The 21,462-nt window shown below is 46.5% G+C and overlaps 1 protein-coding gene across 1 annotated transcript in view; it reads left to right on the top strand.

Annotated features, from left to right (window-relative positions):
• The first annotated feature begins 12,838 nt into the window (after positions 1-12,838).
• Positions 12,839-21,462, top strand: part of NUAK1 (NUAK family kinase 1) — a 50,153-nt gene continuing 41,529 nt past the window's right edge. The window contains exon 1 of the mRNA XM_040559998.1: positions 12,839-13,196. Coding sequence (XP_040415932.1) covers positions 12,900-13,196 — 297 coding nt within the window. The 5' untranslated portion in view covers positions 12,839-12,899. The remainder of the gene's footprint in view (positions 13,197-21,462) is intronic.

The raw sequence follows: 21,462 nt of genomic DNA on the forward strand, positions 1-21,462 counted from the left end.
CCTTAGGAGGGGATGTCTTGCTGAGGTCTCTAATCCTGCAGGTTCGTTTGTGGAGACATGAGAGCCCTTTCTCATCTCTCTGTCAATGCAAATGGACTTTAAAGTTAAAACAATCCCATAGTCTATCAAGAATGTGCATTGCTTAAGATGTGTAGAATAGGTCTGCCGGTGTCCATCTCTGGGCTAACTGACATGCTGATCAACTGTTTCTTGCCGCCCTAAACCTGGTCATATTCTCAAACAAGGCAGAATTTCCCACCTCCTGCCCTAATGATGCATGGGGAGGCAAGCTGCTGCTAACCAGGCTTTCCGTGGCACATGAAGAGATCACGTAGGTAATTCACACACTGTTTGCTAAAGTGTATGTGGCTCTCTGAAGAAGATCATCGATCACTTTTTATAAAAATAGTAAAACTGGGGGCATCTACAAGTCTTCACAAATACAGGGATATATTGCAGTTACCTTTCTAGCTGATTTGCCTGTACTAGTTTGGACAGGTCTCCAACACTCAGACAATATCTTCTGACAGTGCCCCAAATTTTCCTTTTATTTCTTTATATAGGATAACGGGAGCTCTTCCTGGGGATTACTTGCCAGCCCCCAGCTCAGCTACTGCAACAGCAACAAGCAGTTCTCTGTCCTGCGGGAGGAGCGCTGCGTTGTGCTTCATGCAAGGCTTCAACTCAGCTTTGTGCTGAGGCTTCTTCAAAGGCGGCGAGGAAGAGCAAAGCTGGCAAACCTCACCGCAACTTGAGTGGGATTCAGTCCTCACCACCCCCGCTCTCAGCTCCGTATTGTGCTGTTTGAGTACCGTTCCCAGTGCCAGTCCTGAGGAGGCAATTTGTCTTTAGCTGTCTTGGAGAACTGCAGTTTAGTAGATATCCCCAAAGATAAGACATGGGGAACATATTGGAGTAAAGAAGGGAACTGAGGGAAAATCAGGTAAGAACAGTTGTCCTCAGCATTGGATGCAGAGAGCAGAAGGAGCAGCCACCAACTAAGTGGGTCAGGTTATCAGCGTGAGGCCATTTAGTGCTAATGTGAATGATGATCAGATATGAGAGGCTTTTATGTGTAGATTTAAATCCCCTTGGTCTATGGCACTGCTCCAGAGGTTCCCTAACCTAATGGGGCAGAGCTTTGCCTCTGTAATCCTGCTTTCTCCTCTGGGCTTCACTGGCCATAAACTTCTCATTAGTGCTCTTACTGTGAGGCAAAAAGCCTTCACTCTAACGTGTTGCATCTGCTTTTATAAGGCAAGGGACTGATGGTTCCACAGGGGATTCAGGAATAAAACACATTCAGTAGTCACAAAGGTTTTCCACTAGCTTTATGTTTCTTTTCCTTTCAAAACTTGGGACTGTATAGCCCTACATATATGCTCCTTTTTGATGCAAATCTCTCTTTGTTTTCCACACTTACATTGGTGCCACTTTACGCCCATGTAAATCCAAAGCATCCTCTCTGAGGCTCTCAGTGCTACTCCAGGCTTTCTCTAGGTACCTGGGCATAGAAACTGGAGCTAAACTGGATTGGCAGGGTCATGACAGCCCATGTCAGCTAAAGAGTGGCCTGAGTCATTTATGTCAGGGGGAGAAACACATGCAGAAGCATCCTGTAACTGGAAGCGATGGGAGAGCAGCTCCCCATCAGAGGTCCCCAGTAGTGACCCCATCAGGGAAAGCCTCTTCCTGGGCAGCTGCAGATGTAATTTTGGTCTTTGTCTGGCCCCAGCAGCTCGGATTTCTGCAAAAGTCAGTTTTCTGTACAACGGGGGTGGGATGCACCCAAGCATGAGGAGGAGGCAGGACTCTGGGTGTTTATGAGAGAATATCAAGGAGTCCCAAATGCATCTGCAACCCCCTGCCCTCTTGCTCTGCCCTTGGACTGCCAGGTGGAGAAGAGCGATGAATCGGTGCCGGTCTGGCACAGCTGCCCGGATCAGGCCCTCTGCTTTGGTACGGGTGTCTTTAGCTTAGGCTCCTTAGGGACTCATCTTTCAACCGATGAGAGGGCAATGCTAGAGCTGTTGGGGGAAAAGGCATCAGCGGGTGAGGGGACAAGCACCCAAGGAAGGCAGCTGGGACCTGAACCTTTCCTACCACATGCTGGGTGTGATGCTTAGGGTCTCTTCTGCCTTGGCCTCTTTTTAGTAGCCTGTGTAAAGTCGATAGTTCAAATCAGTTTACCTGTTCTGGCACTGATTTTCAGGAAAGCAAAACTTAAGGAAATAGAAAACTGCTTCTGGTGGAATTCAGTGCAAGGTTAGGTCCAGCGAGGCCAAGCAGGTGTGTGCTTCTTTTTGCTAACTGCATCACAGGAGAGTGAAGGTTCTCTTCATTCTGGTCATTCATAGCAGCAGGAGGGAAATGCCTGTGAAGGGAACAGGACAATCCTCAGCACCGGCAAGGCACTGAGGAAAAACATCCCCCCTGCAGAGTGGGTGTTGGATGAGGGCACTGAAGGCCTGGTTGCCTTCTCATTGAAGCTTGGTAAATCTGAAGTGAGTGTAGAAAAATCAGAGGCACTGCACCTGCAGAAAAAAACAGAGTGAAGTGAGAAAGGAAACCAGCTATGGACGTCATTACCTAGCATCTGTCTTTAGAAGGCAAAATAAAAATTTCCTGTGACTTACTCTGGCATAAATTAGTATTATTTCTACCAGAGTGGAGCCACACTGGCACAAGCACAAAGAGAAATGAGGTTTCATGGAGAACAAAGGTCACTGTATGAAATCCATCACTGGTGTAAGCAAATCCATTCTGCAGACCTCAAAGGCACCATGCCTCTTTGTACCCATGGTGAATTTGGTTCATTTTCCCTGGAGGCTTTTTTCCATTTTAAATATGGCACGCACGCAGATGGTCAGGGCTATGGCAGGGTGCACAGCTTTGTACTACAACAGGCAGCTTGACGTTGGCTTGAGCACAGTGATGTGCTCCACCGTGATTACATTTTGGGGCTAACAGAGAGCATTATTTCAGCTCCTTGTCATCTTTGGCTTTGAGGTTGCTTGCAGACCCTCAAGCATCAAGGCAGACATAAAAGGATGTTTAATATTGACAGAATTTCTTGTATGGCCACTTAAGCAATATGATCTGTGTACATGCATAAGTACATGTAGATATTATTATTTATATATGTATTCATATATGTGCTTTCTGCTCTTTGCTATACCACAGATACACCCGTGCACATACACACACGGTTTTTATTGATTATAACAATCCCTTGGAAATTAGACACTGCTGTGTGTTTTGACTCAATTTATCTCCTTTCCCTCAGGGTCAACGTAGCCTTCATTTCAGCATGCTGCATACCCGCTGCTCCCATCCAGCACTGTGGCAGCCGCGCATAATCTCCTCCTCCAAAAATCCTATTTAGCTCTCACGAGCTCGCTTGTGATGGGGACTGGTCTGCTGCTGTTTCTCGTCGTTTCAGATAGAGACATTCCCATTAGACTTCTGCAGTACCTTGCAGCACTGGAGGATGGGTCCGACAAGCACACCGCCGGCAGCTGCTGTTCTTGAAAGATGTCTCTGTAAAGCTTCACCTCACAGGGTGAGCACAGGCCCTGGTGCTCTCCCTTCTGGCTGGGCAGCAAGCGGGGGTCATAGACTGAGACCTAAGGGTGTCTGCAAGTGATGAGTGCCACAATTAAAGGGGGACGAGATGGTTGAGAGGCATATTATACACTGTGCCTTTCTTAGGTCTGTGCCCATAGGTACAAGGGCTATGCTCCTGTATTGTAACACAGCAAGGTCCCGACTCACAGCTCGAGACATCCGCTCACCCACGGTAAGTACAAACAAGCGTTCAGGTTTTGTCTGTCTCCTTCTGACAGCTTTGAGTGCAGTATGCCTAATACTGTCTTCACCCACACTCTGTCTCTGGCTTCAGTCCCAACTGGCATCCAGCTTTGCACGCTGAAAATCATATTTACCACTAAAAATACCACAAAGTACTTGTAAGGTGTTGCTGTGAAGCACTGCTGCATGCTTCTGTTTTGCACAGAATTTTCTACAGGTGGTCAGCCACTGGGTGGTGCTACAGAAAGGGTCTACTCTGCTCTGCTTTCTAAAGAAGCAGGTTTCCTCTCTTTCGTGAGTGTTACCCAGAGATGGCATTAGATAACGATGTGGCGAGAAGCACCTTTTTTCCTTTTCTCATGCGAGTATTGCATTTTCAGTGGTCAGGTTGAAATTTTAGAAATCTATCTATCGTATCTCTCCACTAAACGTGTGTTTAAATCATTTCCCTCTATCAGGTATGTGATCTACACAGTTTGAGTGGAGCTGAAAATTGCAGGAGATGGGGCACCCCACGAGAACTCACCCATTTGAAAATGAACATGTGCCACAATACCTTTTGCTTGCCTTCTCCAATGATCCAGCACTATTTTATATATATATATATATAAATTACATGTATTATGTATATACATATATTATACATATATATACATATACGTATTTATATATATACTATTTTATATATATATTTTAAGCAGGAGGAATCAGACAGAAGACTTCAAGTGGTATCATGGTAATGATGGGAGAAGGTCCATAGTTTTCAGACATTTTGCAGCACCATCTGCTTGATCCCAAGCAGTCCAACTGGTGTCACCTTTGTAGGCTCCGGTGCCGGCAAAGCCTCCCGTGCATGGAGCCCTTGTGGAGATCAGTATAAGCTGAAGTAAAGTGAGAAGGATTTGGTCTTGCTAAAGCAATGGGAAATACGCAGAGGTCACATTGCTCCTCTTATTAAAATTGGATGCTTTTTTCATCTTGATAACAGACCTTCAAAAAGGTTCTTTAGAAATGAGTGTCCTGTTCCATTGAAAATAAATCTGTTTCTTTCTTATAACACAATTAGTGTCAGCAAAGCGTTCTGCAGATCTGAGAAGATTTATTTTTGTATAATTCTTGGGAGGCAGGAAAGAGTATTCCAGTTCTGTAGGAGAGATAAGGAGACACAAATTTAAAAGTGTTTTTAGGCACTGGGCCAGATTTTCTGATTCACCACGGCTCATGGAGTACAGTGAGGAACCTCTCCAAGCCTCTACGGACTTGATATGGAAGGTAGCTCTTCCCTACACATAGCATTAGCCAAAGTGTTGTGTGCTTTGCGTTGACATGGAGAAGCTGGTGGTATCTATGCATTGCCCTGCTTCTCCCTGCAGGATTTTTGCTGCATCTCCTCTTAAGACCTGCGTTGTCTTTTTGGGGTTGTTTAACTGTGACTGTCAGTGGCCTCAATGCGGGCTGGAGAAGCTTAGAGGTGGCTGCTGTATGGACCAGCCAGCACCAGCGCAATATAAAACGAGCTGTCCCTTTAGCATAACAAGCACATCCCTTCCCCAACCCTAACCCCCACCCCAGCCCTGTCGCTCACCCTGTGGGGGGCTCAGCAGTGAGGATAGTGCCGGAGCCAGAGGGGCTGCTACTGTCCTCCTGGGGTGGCATCCTCTGCTCCTTCGTGCCCTCCACAGGGATTTTGACATTTGCTATTCCCTTTTTACTGCCTTAGAAGCACAAAGGATATGCAGGGAGCCATGAAAGCTCTCCCCTCGCAATTCCCTAGGCAGCGAAATGAAATTTTCATGCATGAGTCTTTGATCAAGTTTGTCACTTAGCCAATTTGCTATTGATTTAAAGAGCTCTCTCTGCTAGAAAATAGGCATAAAGGATGCGAGTTTAAAAAGATCTAATGGAAGATTATATTAGATCCTTGGGCTTCTGTACATGAACAGATTCATTTTCCATTTAACTGTGCTCTGTACTTGACTGCTCCAGGTTTCTGAGTATGTCCTTTCCTGCGGAAGTCACGCTGTATCACTGGTACACATCCTAAAGTTGTAATACTCCATTTACATCTTCGTAATTGCTTGTTGTAAAATGATTACACTGTCATTAACAGTTTTTATTATTTGACCTAATTTTATTTACAAGGCATAGACAACACTATTTTCCAAAGCCAGGAAGTGGCTGCAGACAAATGAAAAGTAAACAAAATAAAACTGAAGGAAGCTGGCAGCCCCTGCGCTGAGTGTGTTTTCTAATTTTGCATTGTTTTGACTTTGACAAGCTAATGATCAGCGAAGAAAAAATGCAGACAATCACAGTTATGAAGCGGAGCTGTGATGCACACCCAATGACCAATTCCAGTGTTTCAGGGGGAATTTTGAGAGATGCGGGGGCAGGGGGTGGTCTCTCAGAGCCAGACAGCATCCCTAACGTGGAGGTGGTGGCAAGGTCAATTTTAGGCAGGATTTGCTGTCATTATCCCAAATACTGCTGGTCAGTGACAATCTTTGGGAAAAGCTTGTTTAGATGAATGCATCCAAAGGTATGATCATCTAAAACCTGACTGATGCCATGTACAGCACCAGTTTTAGCAAAATATCCTGTGCTTAAGCTTCTTCACTCTAAGAAATATATATATTTAAGAAAAAAAAAAAAAAAGAAAAAGAAGATACTTATATGTCTTTTTTTTACTCTCTATGTTATTAGAATAGCCTTAACCTTGTATTTCCAAGAAAACCGGTTATGCACCTAATAGCTGCATGAAAAGAGCTGCACAACCCAGACACAGACCCACAGACCTCAACACCAACACAAACACCTTGTGCAAAACATGCATTTGGTTTTCCTCATCGCAGGCATCTGTGCAACGAGTGCCACACAGAAGCCACAGCTGAAGCTAAAGCACCGTTCCTTGTAGGGTCTGCCCAGTGGCTGTTGTATCTCGATGCGATCAGACTGGGCAGGAAATCCCAGAGCCCTGGAGGGATGTATCTGCCCCATCTCATCCGTGAGTCATCCAGGATGAAGGGGTCATGACGGCAAAAGTTCACGCTTCCCCATTACGTTCCCATACAAACATCTCTGGGTGAAGGCTCCTGTGGTGTGCAGCTCCCTGAGGTGAGCGGGGGGCCAGCAGCAGGATGCCCCCAAGTCGGGGAGCGCCTCGGCTGTGTTTCGCTTGCTGCTTCCCCCTTCTCCACTTCAGCTGCCTCTCTGCCCCAACCCAACCCGCGGCCGCACATCTCCACCCTTTTCCGCCACAACCCACAGGCCCCGCTGAGGTCTAAGGGCTTGGGGTTGCAGTGCCGAAAACCAAGGTTGAGATGGTTTGCTTGCTTCACTGCCTGCACCGCTGCGTCGGGGAAGCTGGTGACAGAGGCATTGAGAAATGGTGTCAGGGGGACAACTGGTTGTGGTGAGACTTTGGAGAATCCGTGTGTGAGGAGCGATGCTGAGAGCGGTCGTCCCACGTGCGAAGTCCAGCTGTGGGCAAAGTGATCCCGGCTGAGATCCAGCCGTGTACACGTGGCCCGATGTGCTGATGGTTGATGTAACGCAGCCAGCTTATCTCTCAAAATATCGACGAAAACCCAGCGGAAGGAAGGCAACCAAGGGCAAAGAAGGGAAGTGATGAGGGCAGTGTGCTGTTGAGTGACTTAATTACTTTTTTTCACTTCTTTTTTGCTTTTGCATCGGTGAGATGTGCGATCCAGCAACCCTAGCCCACCACAACTCCCTGCTAGTGGTGCTGAAAGCTGCAATGTTGGGTTTCCTTATTACAGCCTGCTGATGTGGGTGGACTTTAATCCTGAAGGGATTAATGTTCAGTGGGTAGAAGGGAAGCCGGTAGTTTGAATTGTATGGTTCATTTATTTAATAAAAATAATATATAAATAGCATACTAAACACTTGTGCCATCACAGAGCTTTACTGAAAGAGTATCTAAGCTGAGCAGAAAAACAAAAGCAACACATGAAGGAAAAGCATGTACTTAATCCTTCTGGACATCCTGTGTTCTGCAATAGGAGAGACCTTGGGCCTCAGCCCCTACATTTTATTTTTTTCTCCATCACAGTTTGAGTAGATTCTCCTCACTTGTCAGCGAAGTTGGGTGCCCCAGCGCAGCAATATCTGTGGGAGCTTCAGGTATCATGCAAAACTGTTGAGTATAGAAAAGCAAATGTTAAATGGATAAAATTCTGTGTGTGTCACCAGCATGCAGGCACACACATGCATATGTAAATTAATTTCAGATCTGGAGATGTAAATTCAGCTGGTGGTTGGTATCCTCTGTGCTGTGAATGTTCCAACAACGCATACCAACCAGTAGAAGTAATAACCAGAAGGTCAGGAAAAAAATGGTAACGTGGCCATTGCCTAAATTCTCAGTTAAAGCCACTGAAGCAAAGGCTGAGGCTTGGAAATGGAATTTTAGAAGATGCTTCGTGGACACACAACTGTCTGGATGAGCCATGTCTCAAAAGGCCACTGCTCATCAAGGTAAAGTTTTACAGGGATTTCTACAGAGAAAATGAGTGTTACAGTCTTAATCCTGAACTTGCATGACTCCTGTAATTTCCATAAAGCGTGCAATCTCGAGGATTGGATGTGATCTGTCAGGGCAGATAATGTGCAGATACCTGCTGCAGGAAACAGATGGATGCCAGCCGCCTCTCTTTCTAAAGGATAATCCCTATCATTGAGTGGAGCACATTAACATGCTTTCACTTCATCCGACCAAAAAGCTCTCTATCAGCGTGTACTTACACAGAGGAGAAAGTTCAGCTGAGAGAGTGCCCTCTGGATTTGCCTGCCAGCATCTTCCAAATATTTGCAGTTCTGTCATCCTTGGATTTGCAGACTGAGCAGTGCTGAGCACTTTAGCTTGGTCCAGCAAGCTATGCTTTGCTTGAGCATCAGTCAAAGCGACTCAATTGACTTTAAGATGTTGGTGATGTGTTTCTCTGTGCGCAGACTAGAGCTCAACAGACAGGCTGAAACCTAAGCAAGCAGCATATTACTTTTACATATACAGGTCCATCGTATCCAGGAATCCCTTCAATGCTCATTTCTCCCCTTTCCTGTGTCTTGCGTTCTATAGAGGTTGCAGAGAACAGTTAAAGAAGGTATTTCAGTTCTCCAGCAGCCCCTTGGAAGCCTACCTTTGTAAGGACGATTATAAAAATAGCTTCACACAAACACTGAAGGGTGCTTACGAGCAAAAAGTCAGTTTATGTTTAAATGACACCATCTCACCAAGCTGCGCTGCAATGGGCGTCATTGTTGCACAGCAAGTACCTGGCCTCAGTTCATAAAATAAGTATTTGTAGCAAGCATCTTTGAAATCCCATGATTATTTTTTTTCTTTTCAGCTAAATACATGGAAGGAATTAACATCAGCTCTGTGAATCTGACATTTCATTCTAGGCATTAAACATTTTGAGGAGACTTCAAGATTTAATTGAAAGTTATTAAGCCGGTGCCTTTTATCCTGAGTGTCTCTATGTCAGATACGAAATAAATTGTGGTTTTGAAAGTTCATGGCAAAAAATAATCCTAAAAATGTACTGAGTTTTATGATAAATTTATATTGCTGACATGTTGCAATCTTTTAAGATTTTTCTCCAACTCACACTGACTTAAGGGAGATAAGCCTACTGAAATCAATGGTTTTATTGTTGTTATTACAGTTATCTGCATAGTTTAGATTTGGTACAACATATCCTCCAATATTGTTTTGCAAATTAAAGCCTAATCCTATTTCCTTTGAAGCTGGTTAGCAGAAGCCTACTGGTTTCAATGGGAGGACAATTCCTTCTTGTGAATAAGGAAAAGCATTTACATAAAATAACAATGTCAGAAATGAAGAATTCCCTAGTGGTGTCTGCAAACTCGGAGAGCTGAAATTCTCGCCAAATGTTTATTTCAGAAACAATGAAACACTGCATTTTTTACACTGACATGAACAACTAGAATGATGCAAATTACCTAAAAAAGCCGTTATTTAAGGTTTTCTACATCCACTCTGACATTGCCTTGCTTTTCTTCTCTGATTTTTACTTCTTGGCATTCTTATACATGTTGTGAAGGACACTGGTTAAATATTTGCTCTAGTGATTTTTATTCCCGTAGTGACAAGTATAATACTGATTGCAAAGCTGACAATATGCTAAAAATGAAAAGGAAATATTTCCACATATTAGTGATACACTTTCTCTATTTATCATTATTTTCCAATCCCATTGCTATTGCATATGAGCACAGAAAGTTTCTTATGCCCGGTTTTTATTCATACATTTAATTTGCTTAATGCCATCTGGCTTCACATTTAAGAGCGTGGAAATTTGAAAGGCACAGTATTATTTCTAAAGCTGCATAGTACCTGTGCTTATTCCATTATAAAATTGGTATTTTTCATTTTGGAGCTTCTGGTATTTTATTATGCCTTGTATCTGTCCAATCGCAACATATAGCAATGATTCATGACATATTTCCTTACGGAACTGGTGGTGTACGCTTCCAAGCAGTTAAAAGAGAATACTCTCGGGAATATTAACAACGCTCGTGAGCATAACATAATGAAACCTATTTTCATCACTGGGATTGCTTTTCAGCTGTTTGAGAGCTGTAAGGGACTTGGGCACAGGCTCTACCACATTCACCCCAAGGGAGCTTCCAGGCAGCAAGAGACAAACCTAGCTGGAGACTGTCCCCTGCTGCCTCTGGGTGGACGGAGCCGTTCCTGAGCTGGTCATGCAGCCAGGGCGCAGTCGGCTGGCTCAGGTCCTGGTGCAGGATGCAGGCTGCTCCAAGCTGGGCTGGGAGCAGGGCTTGCACTGGGTGTGCAAAACCACCAGTCGCTTGCTACAGTCATCTGGACAAACTGCTGCAGCCTTGGCACTCAGCGAGATCGACAGTCAGATTTAACCTGTTTAAGTGAAGTTGGGTTGAGGTGAACATGTGCCAGGACAATTCTTCACTTCTCCCAGAGAAGGGCACCATTCTGTCGCCAGCCCTCCTAGCTCCCTCCTGCCTCTTGGTGCTGCTCCATCCCCAGCCCATTCCCCTGCCAATCCGTCCTTGCAGCAGTGCTGCCCTCTGTTCCTTCGTGCAGAGGTTTTTTGGGGCATTCCCCCGGATCAAGAAGTGCTACATAAGTGGGTTTCAAACTGGGGGAGCAGAAGGCAGCCGGTACAGGAGCAGACCTCCCTCTCTCTCAGGCACTGCTCTATCCTGTGCCAGCTGGCAGGAATGCAGTAGCGCTTCAGAGCTCTAAAATAAAATGAAAAATATGAAAGCTACTGATATAGTTTTATTTCTAACAAAGACAAGGCCACAGACTTGTCATCCTTTCCACAACTAAAGCAAAGGGAGGGACTACAGGAGGACACAGCTCTCTCTTTTTGTATAGTAACAGAGAATGAGGCTTCCCTTACCCTTTCTGCTTTGGACTAGCCAGTTTGTGATGCAGTCTGTGAGATGCTACATTTCAAGCTCCAGGGCTTAAGCCAATATCTACCACTCAACAATCAAGAACCTAGTGTGGGAGGCATTACTTCCCTCTGGCCACTACGGGATTCTTCCTTCCTCAAAATGTGCAGCGTGGTGTTGACTCCTGTCAGAAACAGGATATTGCAGCAGACAGACTTGCCTTGAGCCAGTCAGGCTCTTCTGCTGATCCTAAAATGTAGGTGCAGAGATGGTAATTACCAAGAAACTTGTGTTTTCAAGTTTATCAAGTCAGAAGGGCTAAGGCTGCATGCGGCCTCAGAAAAGTAAGTTCCTGGTCATCACCTCAGGAAGAAACCTCGAGGAAGGCCAGCCTTACCCACCAGGCCGGTGAGCTAGAGGAGCCCAACAAGAGTCCTCACCAAACCCAGTCTCTGGATATCATCCCATCACCTTGACGCTCCTGGGTTAGTTTCCTCTGACAAACCCCAGCCTTCCCATGAGCCAGCTAGACAAATCAGCTCAGCATACAGGGCAACTTCTGCATCAACGCTCCCCCAGCGAGATGAGGGATCGGCTTACTAACATCCTAAATGCCATGCCTCGACATCACTGCAACCACGAGGCCTAGCCAAGGATTTCATAGGGTCTCTGTGTTATATTTATGGCTCAATCCCAGCTGCACTCCGCACCTGAAGGGCAGCCAGTGGGGAGGAGACAGGGCCAGGACCCTCATGTCAAGGCCTTTGCGTCCGCCCAGCAAAGGGGACACACTGGAAAACGCCAAAGTGATCGCACTCCACACAAATTCCCCACTCCTCCAACAGAGGCCATCCACCTTCAGGGCCGCGGGCTTGAGGAGGGCTGCTGTTCTGAAGGAAACATCTGACTCATCCTAACCTTGGCACCAATTTATATGCCTGCGTTGGTTTAAGTTTTCAAGAAGTCTTTGCAAAAGAAACAACCGGCTTACTCTAAATTGACGAAAAGTGTAAAAATGACACTTTTATTTGCATTTCAGGGCTCCTGAAAGCAGAGGTGAGGGCCCTGCCAGCTCTAGCCCTTGGCACCGTGCTGCCTGGATGTTAACCGGAGCAGGACTTGGGCCCAGGCAGGTTTTTTACACGAGAACGGCTCTGGGAGCAGGCTGACAGCGCTGGTCCCTGCCAAGGCCAGGCAGGGGCTGGGTGTGCCCGTGTTTTCTCTGCGAGTTCCATTACATGGAAACCCTACAGGAAGCCCTCGCCCGTTGGGCTACCGAGGAAAATTAAAGTGCTGGAAAAAAAAAAGAAAGAAGAGAACCATCGAACCACACTTTCCAGACCTAAATTTGGTCCGGCTTCCCCTGGGCCTCTCTGCCGCAGGTGCCCGCGCCACACGGCGGGGCCGCTGCCGCCCGCCCGGGGGCTTCGCCCTGCGGGCCGAGGCCTCGCCGCGGGGCTCGGGGGGCGGCGGGGCCGGGCCGGGCCGAGCCGTGTCGGGGCGGAGGGGCCGCCCCCGGGGCCGGCGGGGAAAGGGGAGGGGAGCTCGGGGCGCCACCGCCCCCCGCCCCGCCCCGCCGCGCCCCATGGTGCCGGCGCGGGGCTGAGGCAGAGGCTGCGGGGCCGGCGGGGCGCTCAGAGCCGCGCCCGCCGCCGCCGGGCATGGAGGGTGCCGAGGCGGCCGTCCCCGGCAGCAGCAGCCCCGCGCAGCCCCGCTGCTCCTCCTGCGGCTCCGGGCCCGGCGGTGGCGAGGCTGCGGCTGCGGCTGCAGCGGCCATGGAGGAGCCGCTCGGGGAGGCTCCGTCGCCGGGGGTCGCGGCGGGGCCGAGGAAGCAGCAGGGGGTGAAGCGGCATCACCACAAGCACAACCTGAAGCATCGCTACGAGCTGCAGGAGACCTTGGGCAAAGGCACCTACGGCAAAGTCAAGCGGGCCATCGAGCGGTTTTCTGGCAGAGTGGTAAGGCGGGGGGACGGGGGTTTTCTGGGGGTCCCCGGGGACGGTGGGTCTGGGAGCCCCCCGTGGGGACGGGGCTTCGCCTGCGGTGCGGGTCCGGGGCAGAAGCTGCCGCATTTTGGGTGCTGGGGTGGTGCCGTAGTAAGGCATCGGGGCATTTAAAATTGATGTGTTGTTATTGGAAAAAAAAACAGGGTGGCTTACTGCTCTTGTTTTGCTTTTACACGCGTCCCTTCCGTGCACGGTGATTCTTTCCCAAGTGGAAATTAGCGCGGTAGCGAAACCTGTCATGCTCCCGGCTAGCCAAAGCGGCTCACAAAGTCCTGTCAGAATGGCAAACGTCAGTCCGTCGGTCAAAGCCGCCGTGATTCAGTCATACTTTAGTGACCCAAACTTTCCTGACACCTAAAAAAAAATCGCAGGGACTGCAACCCCAGCCCCATTGGTTTTTACGACCCGTTTCACTGCTCGGTTGTGCCGGCTGGCTCGAGACTTAAAGCAGCCCGGAGGTTGTCCTGCAATAACTCAGCTGCAGCATTTCCTCGCTGGTACAGCGCTCCGGCAGAGCACAAAAATGCGATTGAAGAAACGCACACGTTAGCCAGAGTTATTGTCATTTTCCCTCCGCTGAAATATGTAACCGCTCTCAGAGGACAAGCGAACGAGAGGCAGGCGTTGCGTTAAGGGCTGCCCAGAGAAATAGATGCTTTTCCAAAGAGGTCCTAGCACAGCTTTTCATATGAAGGAGACTAATTGAGTTTTCACTAGACTTCATCTAAAACCAAGGCATTTCCCTAGTGACATTACAGGTTTTGTTTCATTTGTCTCTCTGTTTCGCTTGTCTGGGAGCTCAACACGCACCCAGAGGCAGAAGCAACTGTAAAACAGCAAAGGGAATTGCAGATGCAGCGGCTTTAATAAGAGACATTTACTTTGCAACTGAATATCTTTGTGTCGACAGTGAAAATGAGGTTTCAGCCAAGCTGTGGAGTCATATCATGTATGCTTTCAGTTTATTAGCTCATTTGGAGGCTGGCTAAAGAGAAACCAGAGATGGACATCTCCGCACATGCTCACTCCAAGTATATGATTTTTAAAGTTTGCTGCCTTGGCTGTTTTACAGCGTCAGGCTAACAAAAGCTCCAGGGCTATATTATTTACTTACTATTATTTCGTAAGCAGATAATTTATGAGTTTCATTACGTGATGCAGTAAATAAGAGAATACATCAAAAAATCATTTGAAAAGACTCGATCAATTAAAAAAAAATTGACTGTATTGTAAATGAGATTTGGTTTTGTGAAGGGTCCTGACTGAAGAGAGGATGTAGCATAGATGCGTGTCTAAGTTAACAGCACACCTGTGGTTTTTTTGCCCTTTGCTACTGTCAAGCTCTTCAGCTCTATAGCTAAAGGTACTTCAGTGATATGGTCTGAACTGAATTTATATGGCTAATGCCATCTCGAAATGGAGAGAGGGAAAATCAAAATACCATTGTGATCTCAAATGCCATAAAAATGTTACACTCGCTCTATCAGCTGGTATGTAGAAGCTAAACAAATCCTCGCAGGGGTGTTAGTTTTATGCTACAGTAATATAACCCTTGGCGTGTGGCACTTCATAATTATTAACTAGTCTACAGGCAAGTTGTGGCGCAACGTGTCTGTTTGAACTTTAACATCTGTGAGTGTATGTAAAATATCCACATTTTGTCTGTTTACAGAATAAAAGCTAGTTGTTGGGAATCCGGCCAGACCTAAGCGAGCAGAAAACGCTTCTTGCTTTCTGACGGTTTTCCTGTCTGGCTGTTGCACTGAGCACTGGTGGCTCTCCGTGGATGAGACAAGCGCTGGCAGAATGACTGCTCAGAGGGGCGCAGAGCTTCCCCTCATTTTTTTCTCCCCTTCTCTTCCCATTCCTCTCCTGTGATCTTATTAGTGGCCAGCATGGGCAGCACGAGCGAGCAGGTTGGCCTGGCTGTGGCGGTGTGTCCAGCAGGGGGATGCAGCAGAGAGCGCTGTGGCTGACACCGCTTCCACTGCAAGTTGTCTGACAACCCACGGCCAGGTAGCTGCAGTCCCAAGGTTGCTGCAGTCCAGCCTGTTGGCTTCCTGTTCTGCTACTGGTTTAGCTAACCGTCTTTTTCCTAAGCAGCAATTGGGAGCTGTATGGTAGCAGATTGCAAAGCTGGACCGGGGAAGTGGCGCTGTGTTCCCAGTCATCAGCCCTCTCCATCCCTCTCCTGCTTGGTCTTTCCACTTTTCTCATCTGTTAACATCTCTTTGGCTGTATGGTGTTTCGTAAAGAGATTTGCACGATTAGCTGGGCTTTTAATGTGAAACACGAACACTGGGTTTGTTGTCATCCATATGGCAACAATAAACTGCTCATGAGTGAAACAGAAATTGGCAAATGTGAGTTAATGAAGTAAAGCCAAGGTGCGAAGACAGTTCAGTCCGAGGTACATGTATGCTCTCGTCTTGTGCCGTTGCAGGATTGCAGTTGGCTAGAATGGAAGTAGTATTTGTTACTTATTAACAGGCTTACAGGTTTATTCAAATTGGTGTAGTTTCTTTGTCTTTCCTCTTAGCCCAGTGAAACGTGATCATAAAGTTTCCTGCCATAAAGCTCCAGGGTAGCTTGCACGATATATATGTCGTTTGTTATTGGAAACAACTTAGGTGAATTTGTGTACTAGTTACCACAGTGACTGCAGACAGTGCTGTGTGCTGCACGAAGCCGTTAAAATAATGCCCACCACATGACGTACGAGGTGCCTAATTTCGCCAGCAAGATTTCCTTCATTAGTACTGGCTCAGTATGCACCGTGTAACTTATGATATTTTAAATTAAGGCACCTGTTAGTGAGTGTAGGGATGAAGAGATGATATTGCAGGCCTGTGAAGTGACACTCACGTTGACATTTCTGTGGGTGTTTTCTCCACTTGTCATCTTGCACATGTTAAAGCAAAGAACTGAGCTTTTGTTCATGGTGTATATTCAGGCTTTGCTAGCCAAGAAATCCCCAGCTACACTTATGTCAGCATTAGATAAGCTGTGCATCGACCACCTCCGGCTGATCCTGAGCGTGGTGTGCGAAGGACGACACTGCTGGGCTCCTCGGCGGCCGAAAGGTTCAGCTGGAGCAAGTTTTTCCTGCAGTGTGATTTTCCCCATTGCAAGATCCGCGAGCTTTTCGCCCTCCCTTTCCTTAGGCTGTACTTGGGAGGCAATGGGGAGCAGCTGCAGGGGCCTCCTCTCTCCCTTCTGAGCCAGGACATCTTTTCTTCCTCCTCACCAGCAGGTGGAGGAAGCACTATTCTTCTCCAGCCGCTCCTCCAGAAAGTTAATTATTTTGGGAATTGATGACAAGCTGCAGCCCGACATGAAAAGCAGGCGTGCGGCACATATTTGTGCGGGCGTGTTACGGTTCGTGGTGCATGCTGTTTCTCTCTGCAGCGTAGAAGTGCAGGTGGAAGGATGTTGCCAAATTATGTTGGTTTCCGAATTAAAATCCAGTAAGAAAAACAAACTTTAGATCAACAGAAATATTTTCAGTTGCAACTCCAGTGAACATCTTTGCTTTGAAACAGCTCTGCTTCGCGGCAATTTCGGAGAGTTGCACAGGGTTTGGAAACTATGCAACAGGAGCAGATTACATGAAAGCAGGACCTGTGCTTTGCTGCCTTTAGTTCTGTGTGTTACTACAAAAGTAAAACATGAGCACCAGCAATGACAGCTCAGTCATGTCAGGAATTAACGCTTTGTGTGCTGCTCAGCCGCTTGCTTGTTGGCGGTGTGTTTTTTAAGGGTTCCAGATAAGGTTAAATTGTGCTCGTGGGTCACCAGGGATGGTGAAGGCCAGGCGGGGCACTTGTCCCAATTCCCTTCCCTGTTGTGCTGATGCTATAAGGAGGATGGGGGCTGTCCACTGCCTTCAAGTACCTATCAAGAACTGGACTCTTCTAGTCAATAAAACTCCCATGTTAAAATCATGTTCATGTTGCAAAGTCAAACTCCACAAATAGAAAATGTTGGTGTTCTTTTCTTCCCTCTTAGGTATGTGAATTATCTTACCATCTTTAATGACAAGTTATACTTCCATTTTTTCCTGAGAACTGCTTCATTTGGCACCTGGGCCACTACTCCATACTGATTTTTATCTCGATCCTTCAGTACAGATCCTTTGCAGAATGATGTCCAAATCTGAGGCTGTTTATTTTTTTTAAGATTCTTTGTTGTTCTTATTAGGATATCTTCCTTTATTGCAGACACCGGTGGAAGTATCTACACAGCACTGCTGTGATGTGAAGTGCTCGTACAGTACTTTGCACAGCAGGATCCTGATTCTTGAATGTGGCTTCTACAGCTATGATAATACACTTGAATAATAGTAACAATGGCTTGTATCATTACCCTGTTTTATACGTGAGAAAGAAAAACTTACAGATTAAAGCCAAAACCATCATAAGTATCAGCTCATTTTGAGTGCATAACCTAACACCTGATTTTTTTCCAGCCATGTAGTGTACGTAACATCAGGGTCCTACAGATGACAGCCTCCTCCTGCAGAGCTCCGTCACTCTTTCCTTCTGGGCTCTCCCTACACCGGGCTTTTGTCCTGGCATGACATTCGGCGTCGGTCTCCACTCCTGACCCCTTTGCATTCTCCTCGTGCTCCTGCCTCTTGCTTTGTTCTACGTGCCAGTGCTGTGACCCGCGCCGAAAGCGCGGCCGTGCTCACGGTGCCAGAGCTGGGAGCTGCCGGCGGGCTCCGTGCACCTCTGCAGCCATGTGGGGCCAGGTGCTGCCCAGTGGGAGAGGGGTCCTTGCACAAACCTAGTGCCAAAACCTAACTGTTTGCACATCTTGAAGAAAGGAAAAAAATGTGTGCTTTTTAGGGACTCGTAATGTGACCAAATCTGGACATGTTTTCATGGTGCTGAAAGCATGTTAGTGAAACCTGGGCTGTCCTTCATAAAAATTTTTACAATTTAAAAACAAAAACAAACAAACAAACAAAAAAAGACATAGAAATTCTAGATCTAGAATGAATGCCAGCTTGAAACAGTATTTGGGCTTGCACATGGCTTTGTTGTTAATTTATTTGTACCACCCCTAGTTATTATCTGTGAGAATGATTAAAAGGGGAAGAAAAAAAAACCCACTAAATTTAATCTAATGTGATTCACCATGAATACTGTAAGCTTATTGCAATAAGAGTTGCCACCTGATTATATAAAATGACTTCAGTCTTCACAAAAACACTTGAGTAACTGAAATGTCAAAGATGACTTGAATATTGAGAGCTGCAAACAGAAACAACTGATTACAGCATGCAGGCCGTGAGGTGAGAGGCACCTCCAGTCCTTGTTGGGGAGGTGGATTCGTACAGAGGAGCGCAGGTCAGTGGTATAAAAGTCTGAAAACTCTGGCTAGCCAGCAAGGGGTCATCTGAATACGTTAGCTTGTCAAATCTTTTACCAAATTAAAGAACAGCATGTTCTTTCTGAGCTTTGAATGGGCATCAAGTAAAATTCCTTTGAAGATTTTGTACTGTCTTACAGGTGAATGAATTACAGAGCTTCTCTGCTCGCAGTGCTTCTGCTTTTCTTTTTCTGTTTCTTTTTTTTCTTTTTTTTTTAATTGGATTGGACAATTTCAGGCAGGTCAACTTCCTCTGCCTCAGCACATCCCATTGTGAAAGGATGCTGCTTCATACAGAGAAGTTAGGCTAAATGCAGGGGCACATTTTGGCCTGATACATACCTATTGTGAACCTACTAAATGTGAAATTCACAACAGAATTTGAGCTGATGTTTATAGCACAGCCTTCAGCTCAAAACACTGTAAAATGCCTAAGCATTATTGCAAATGGTTTCAAAGCACCATATGCTAGAGAATGCAACAGAATGGAAATTGCTTGTAGAAAGTCTTTCATTAGATATGGATAAAATATACTGTGTTTTTTGGTGGCATGTGTTTTAAAAATTATTATTATTTTTTAAGAACCACAATGTGGATTTGCCATGTGGAGACAATTATTGTATATACTGTAGTTTGGGGTCATACATGTTGAATAAAACGTGTGGAATGTGCAATTCTTGCGAGCAATTGTTTATTCTTTGCAGAACTGTAATCGTAGTTAGTCTGTGTTTTGTCTGGTAAATAAATAACTGGAGAGCCTTCGCTGGACTGAAGAATCTGGAGGGGGCACGTGGTGGCCAAGCAGTGCCAAGGATGAATGCCCTAAGTGGGTTAAAAAAGATCACAGAATCATGCACGTTGGAAGAGACCTTCGAGATCACCTAGTCCAACCTCTGATACATCAGTCTTCAACGCGGGCAGGTCAACATGTGTCAAGGCATGATGATCCAATTGCAGACCATATGGGACGCATTTCCAGTGCCCATATGCCAAGGATTCACAAACTGGCTGCTGCCCCTGGCTTTGATGCGGGCATCGCCCTGATTTAGGTCTCAGCCTCCCGTACCGCGCTCAGGTCCCCTCTCTGTCTGCACAAAGCAGGATGCTGACACCAGAGCATCTCCTCCATCTGAACAGACATGCTCCTCACAGAAGGACACTGTCGTCTTCTACACTCTACCTATGTAAAATGAGACCAAAACCATACGTTTTCTGCTCCAGTGCCAGCTGATGCTCCTGAAGGAGCCGTGCCTTGGGCTCAGGGTGGGATGGGAGCTCCCAGCGGTGGCAGCAAGGAGCAGTGGTGGCAGCTGCCAGCACCTCAGCAGCTGCCAGCGTGGGCAGCGGTGGAGGCTGCTGCCATTGCCCAGCTCTGACGTACAGTTTTGATGGTGTGCATGCTACCACTGGTGTGTGTGTTAGTGTGGGCATCTCCAGCCTACAGAGAGCACTGGTCTCGTCTCTTGCTTGCATCCTGCCCAAGTCAGGGTTTGTCCCTAAATCGCCCAGACGTGCACCTGCCATTTTATAGAAAATGCTCCTGTTGTTAGCCCTTGATGGGTCACTGTACTTGGCATAGCTGGTATGTCAGAGGAAATGTCTCGCATGAAAAGGTCTCTTCGTAAATATGCAAATTATATTTGTCAGCGTTTTCCTCAAATATCTTCCAACAGATGTGGGTACCATGTGTGTCCACTTAATAAACTAAACTCGAAATAATTTCCACTTTGCTAGATATATGGGGAATAGCCAGGAGGGCGGGGAGTGAACTACAAAGCAAGGTAAAAACTGCATATGTGTGCTGTTATGTTTGATGACCAATTCATTAAAGCCATAAGTGTATCCAGGCTTTCAATAGTGTTCTCCTGCTGTTGCTTCCTGCACTCCCTGGCTACAAAATCAGTCTCTATGGCTCTCATTTGTCTTACCCACATGAAAGACTTTGAGCATCTGCAAGTTATGATTTGAGAAGTATCTGCTTTTAAACAGAATGTATTTATCACCATGTCTTCACAGGCAACATGGTACGTTGTATAAATTAGAGGATCCTAGACCTTTGAACACTAGGGGGCTGGGTGAGATATTCCATGAGTCGACGGTGTCTGGCCATCCTGATCAAACATCCTGGACCCACACCAAAAATGCCAGATGTTCAATAGATGTGGGGGCCCTCCTGTAACCTTTGCTGCATGTTGCACTGGGGGATGTGGGGAGGGGGCGAGATCGTAGCCATCCATTGCTCTTACGCTGTTTTAATGCTCTCATATATTTTCTGTTTTGAACTGAACACCGTGAACCAACCCTCAATTCATTCTGTTAAGCCAATACACAGTGTTAATACTTGCAGTGCCTTAACTCTCCGAAGGCAGGTGGGATTTGCTACTAGCTTTGGTACTTTACAAGACATTAGCCCTTAAAACTGTCACTGGTCCATGGCTGGATGCAAGTCCTGGATCTTGCTCAACTGTGACTTTGTTTAGGCTCTGTTCTTGCAGACAGAGGAAAATAATAAAATATTTTAATGGGTGTTTCCTTTAATTTAAACAACAACAACAAAAACCAGCAACACTGCAGCTTTGGGAAGAGGAAGGGGTTGGCATGGCTGGTATGTTCAAAATAGTCTTGGCCATCTCTAGGTGCATGCAAAATCTCAAAATAAATGCAAGTCTTGTGGTGCATAAGTCATTTGAACGCTGCAGAATCCACTCCAGCAGCTCCTAGCGGCTAGGCCAAAAAAGTCAGTAAGAAGACAGTGCAGGTTGCTCGAGTTAACGTGTGACCACCATCAGTCTTGGGCTGTCTCCTCAGCCTTCCCACCTCCCTTGCTGCGTTTCTATCTCAC

This window comes from Cygnus olor, chromosome 1 (genome assembly GCF_009769625.2).
Source record: "Cygnus olor isolate bCygOlo1 chromosome 1, bCygOlo1.pri.v2, whole genome shotgun sequence".
Lineage (NCBI taxonomy): Eukaryota > Metazoa > Chordata > Aves > Anseriformes > Anatidae > Cygnus > Cygnus olor.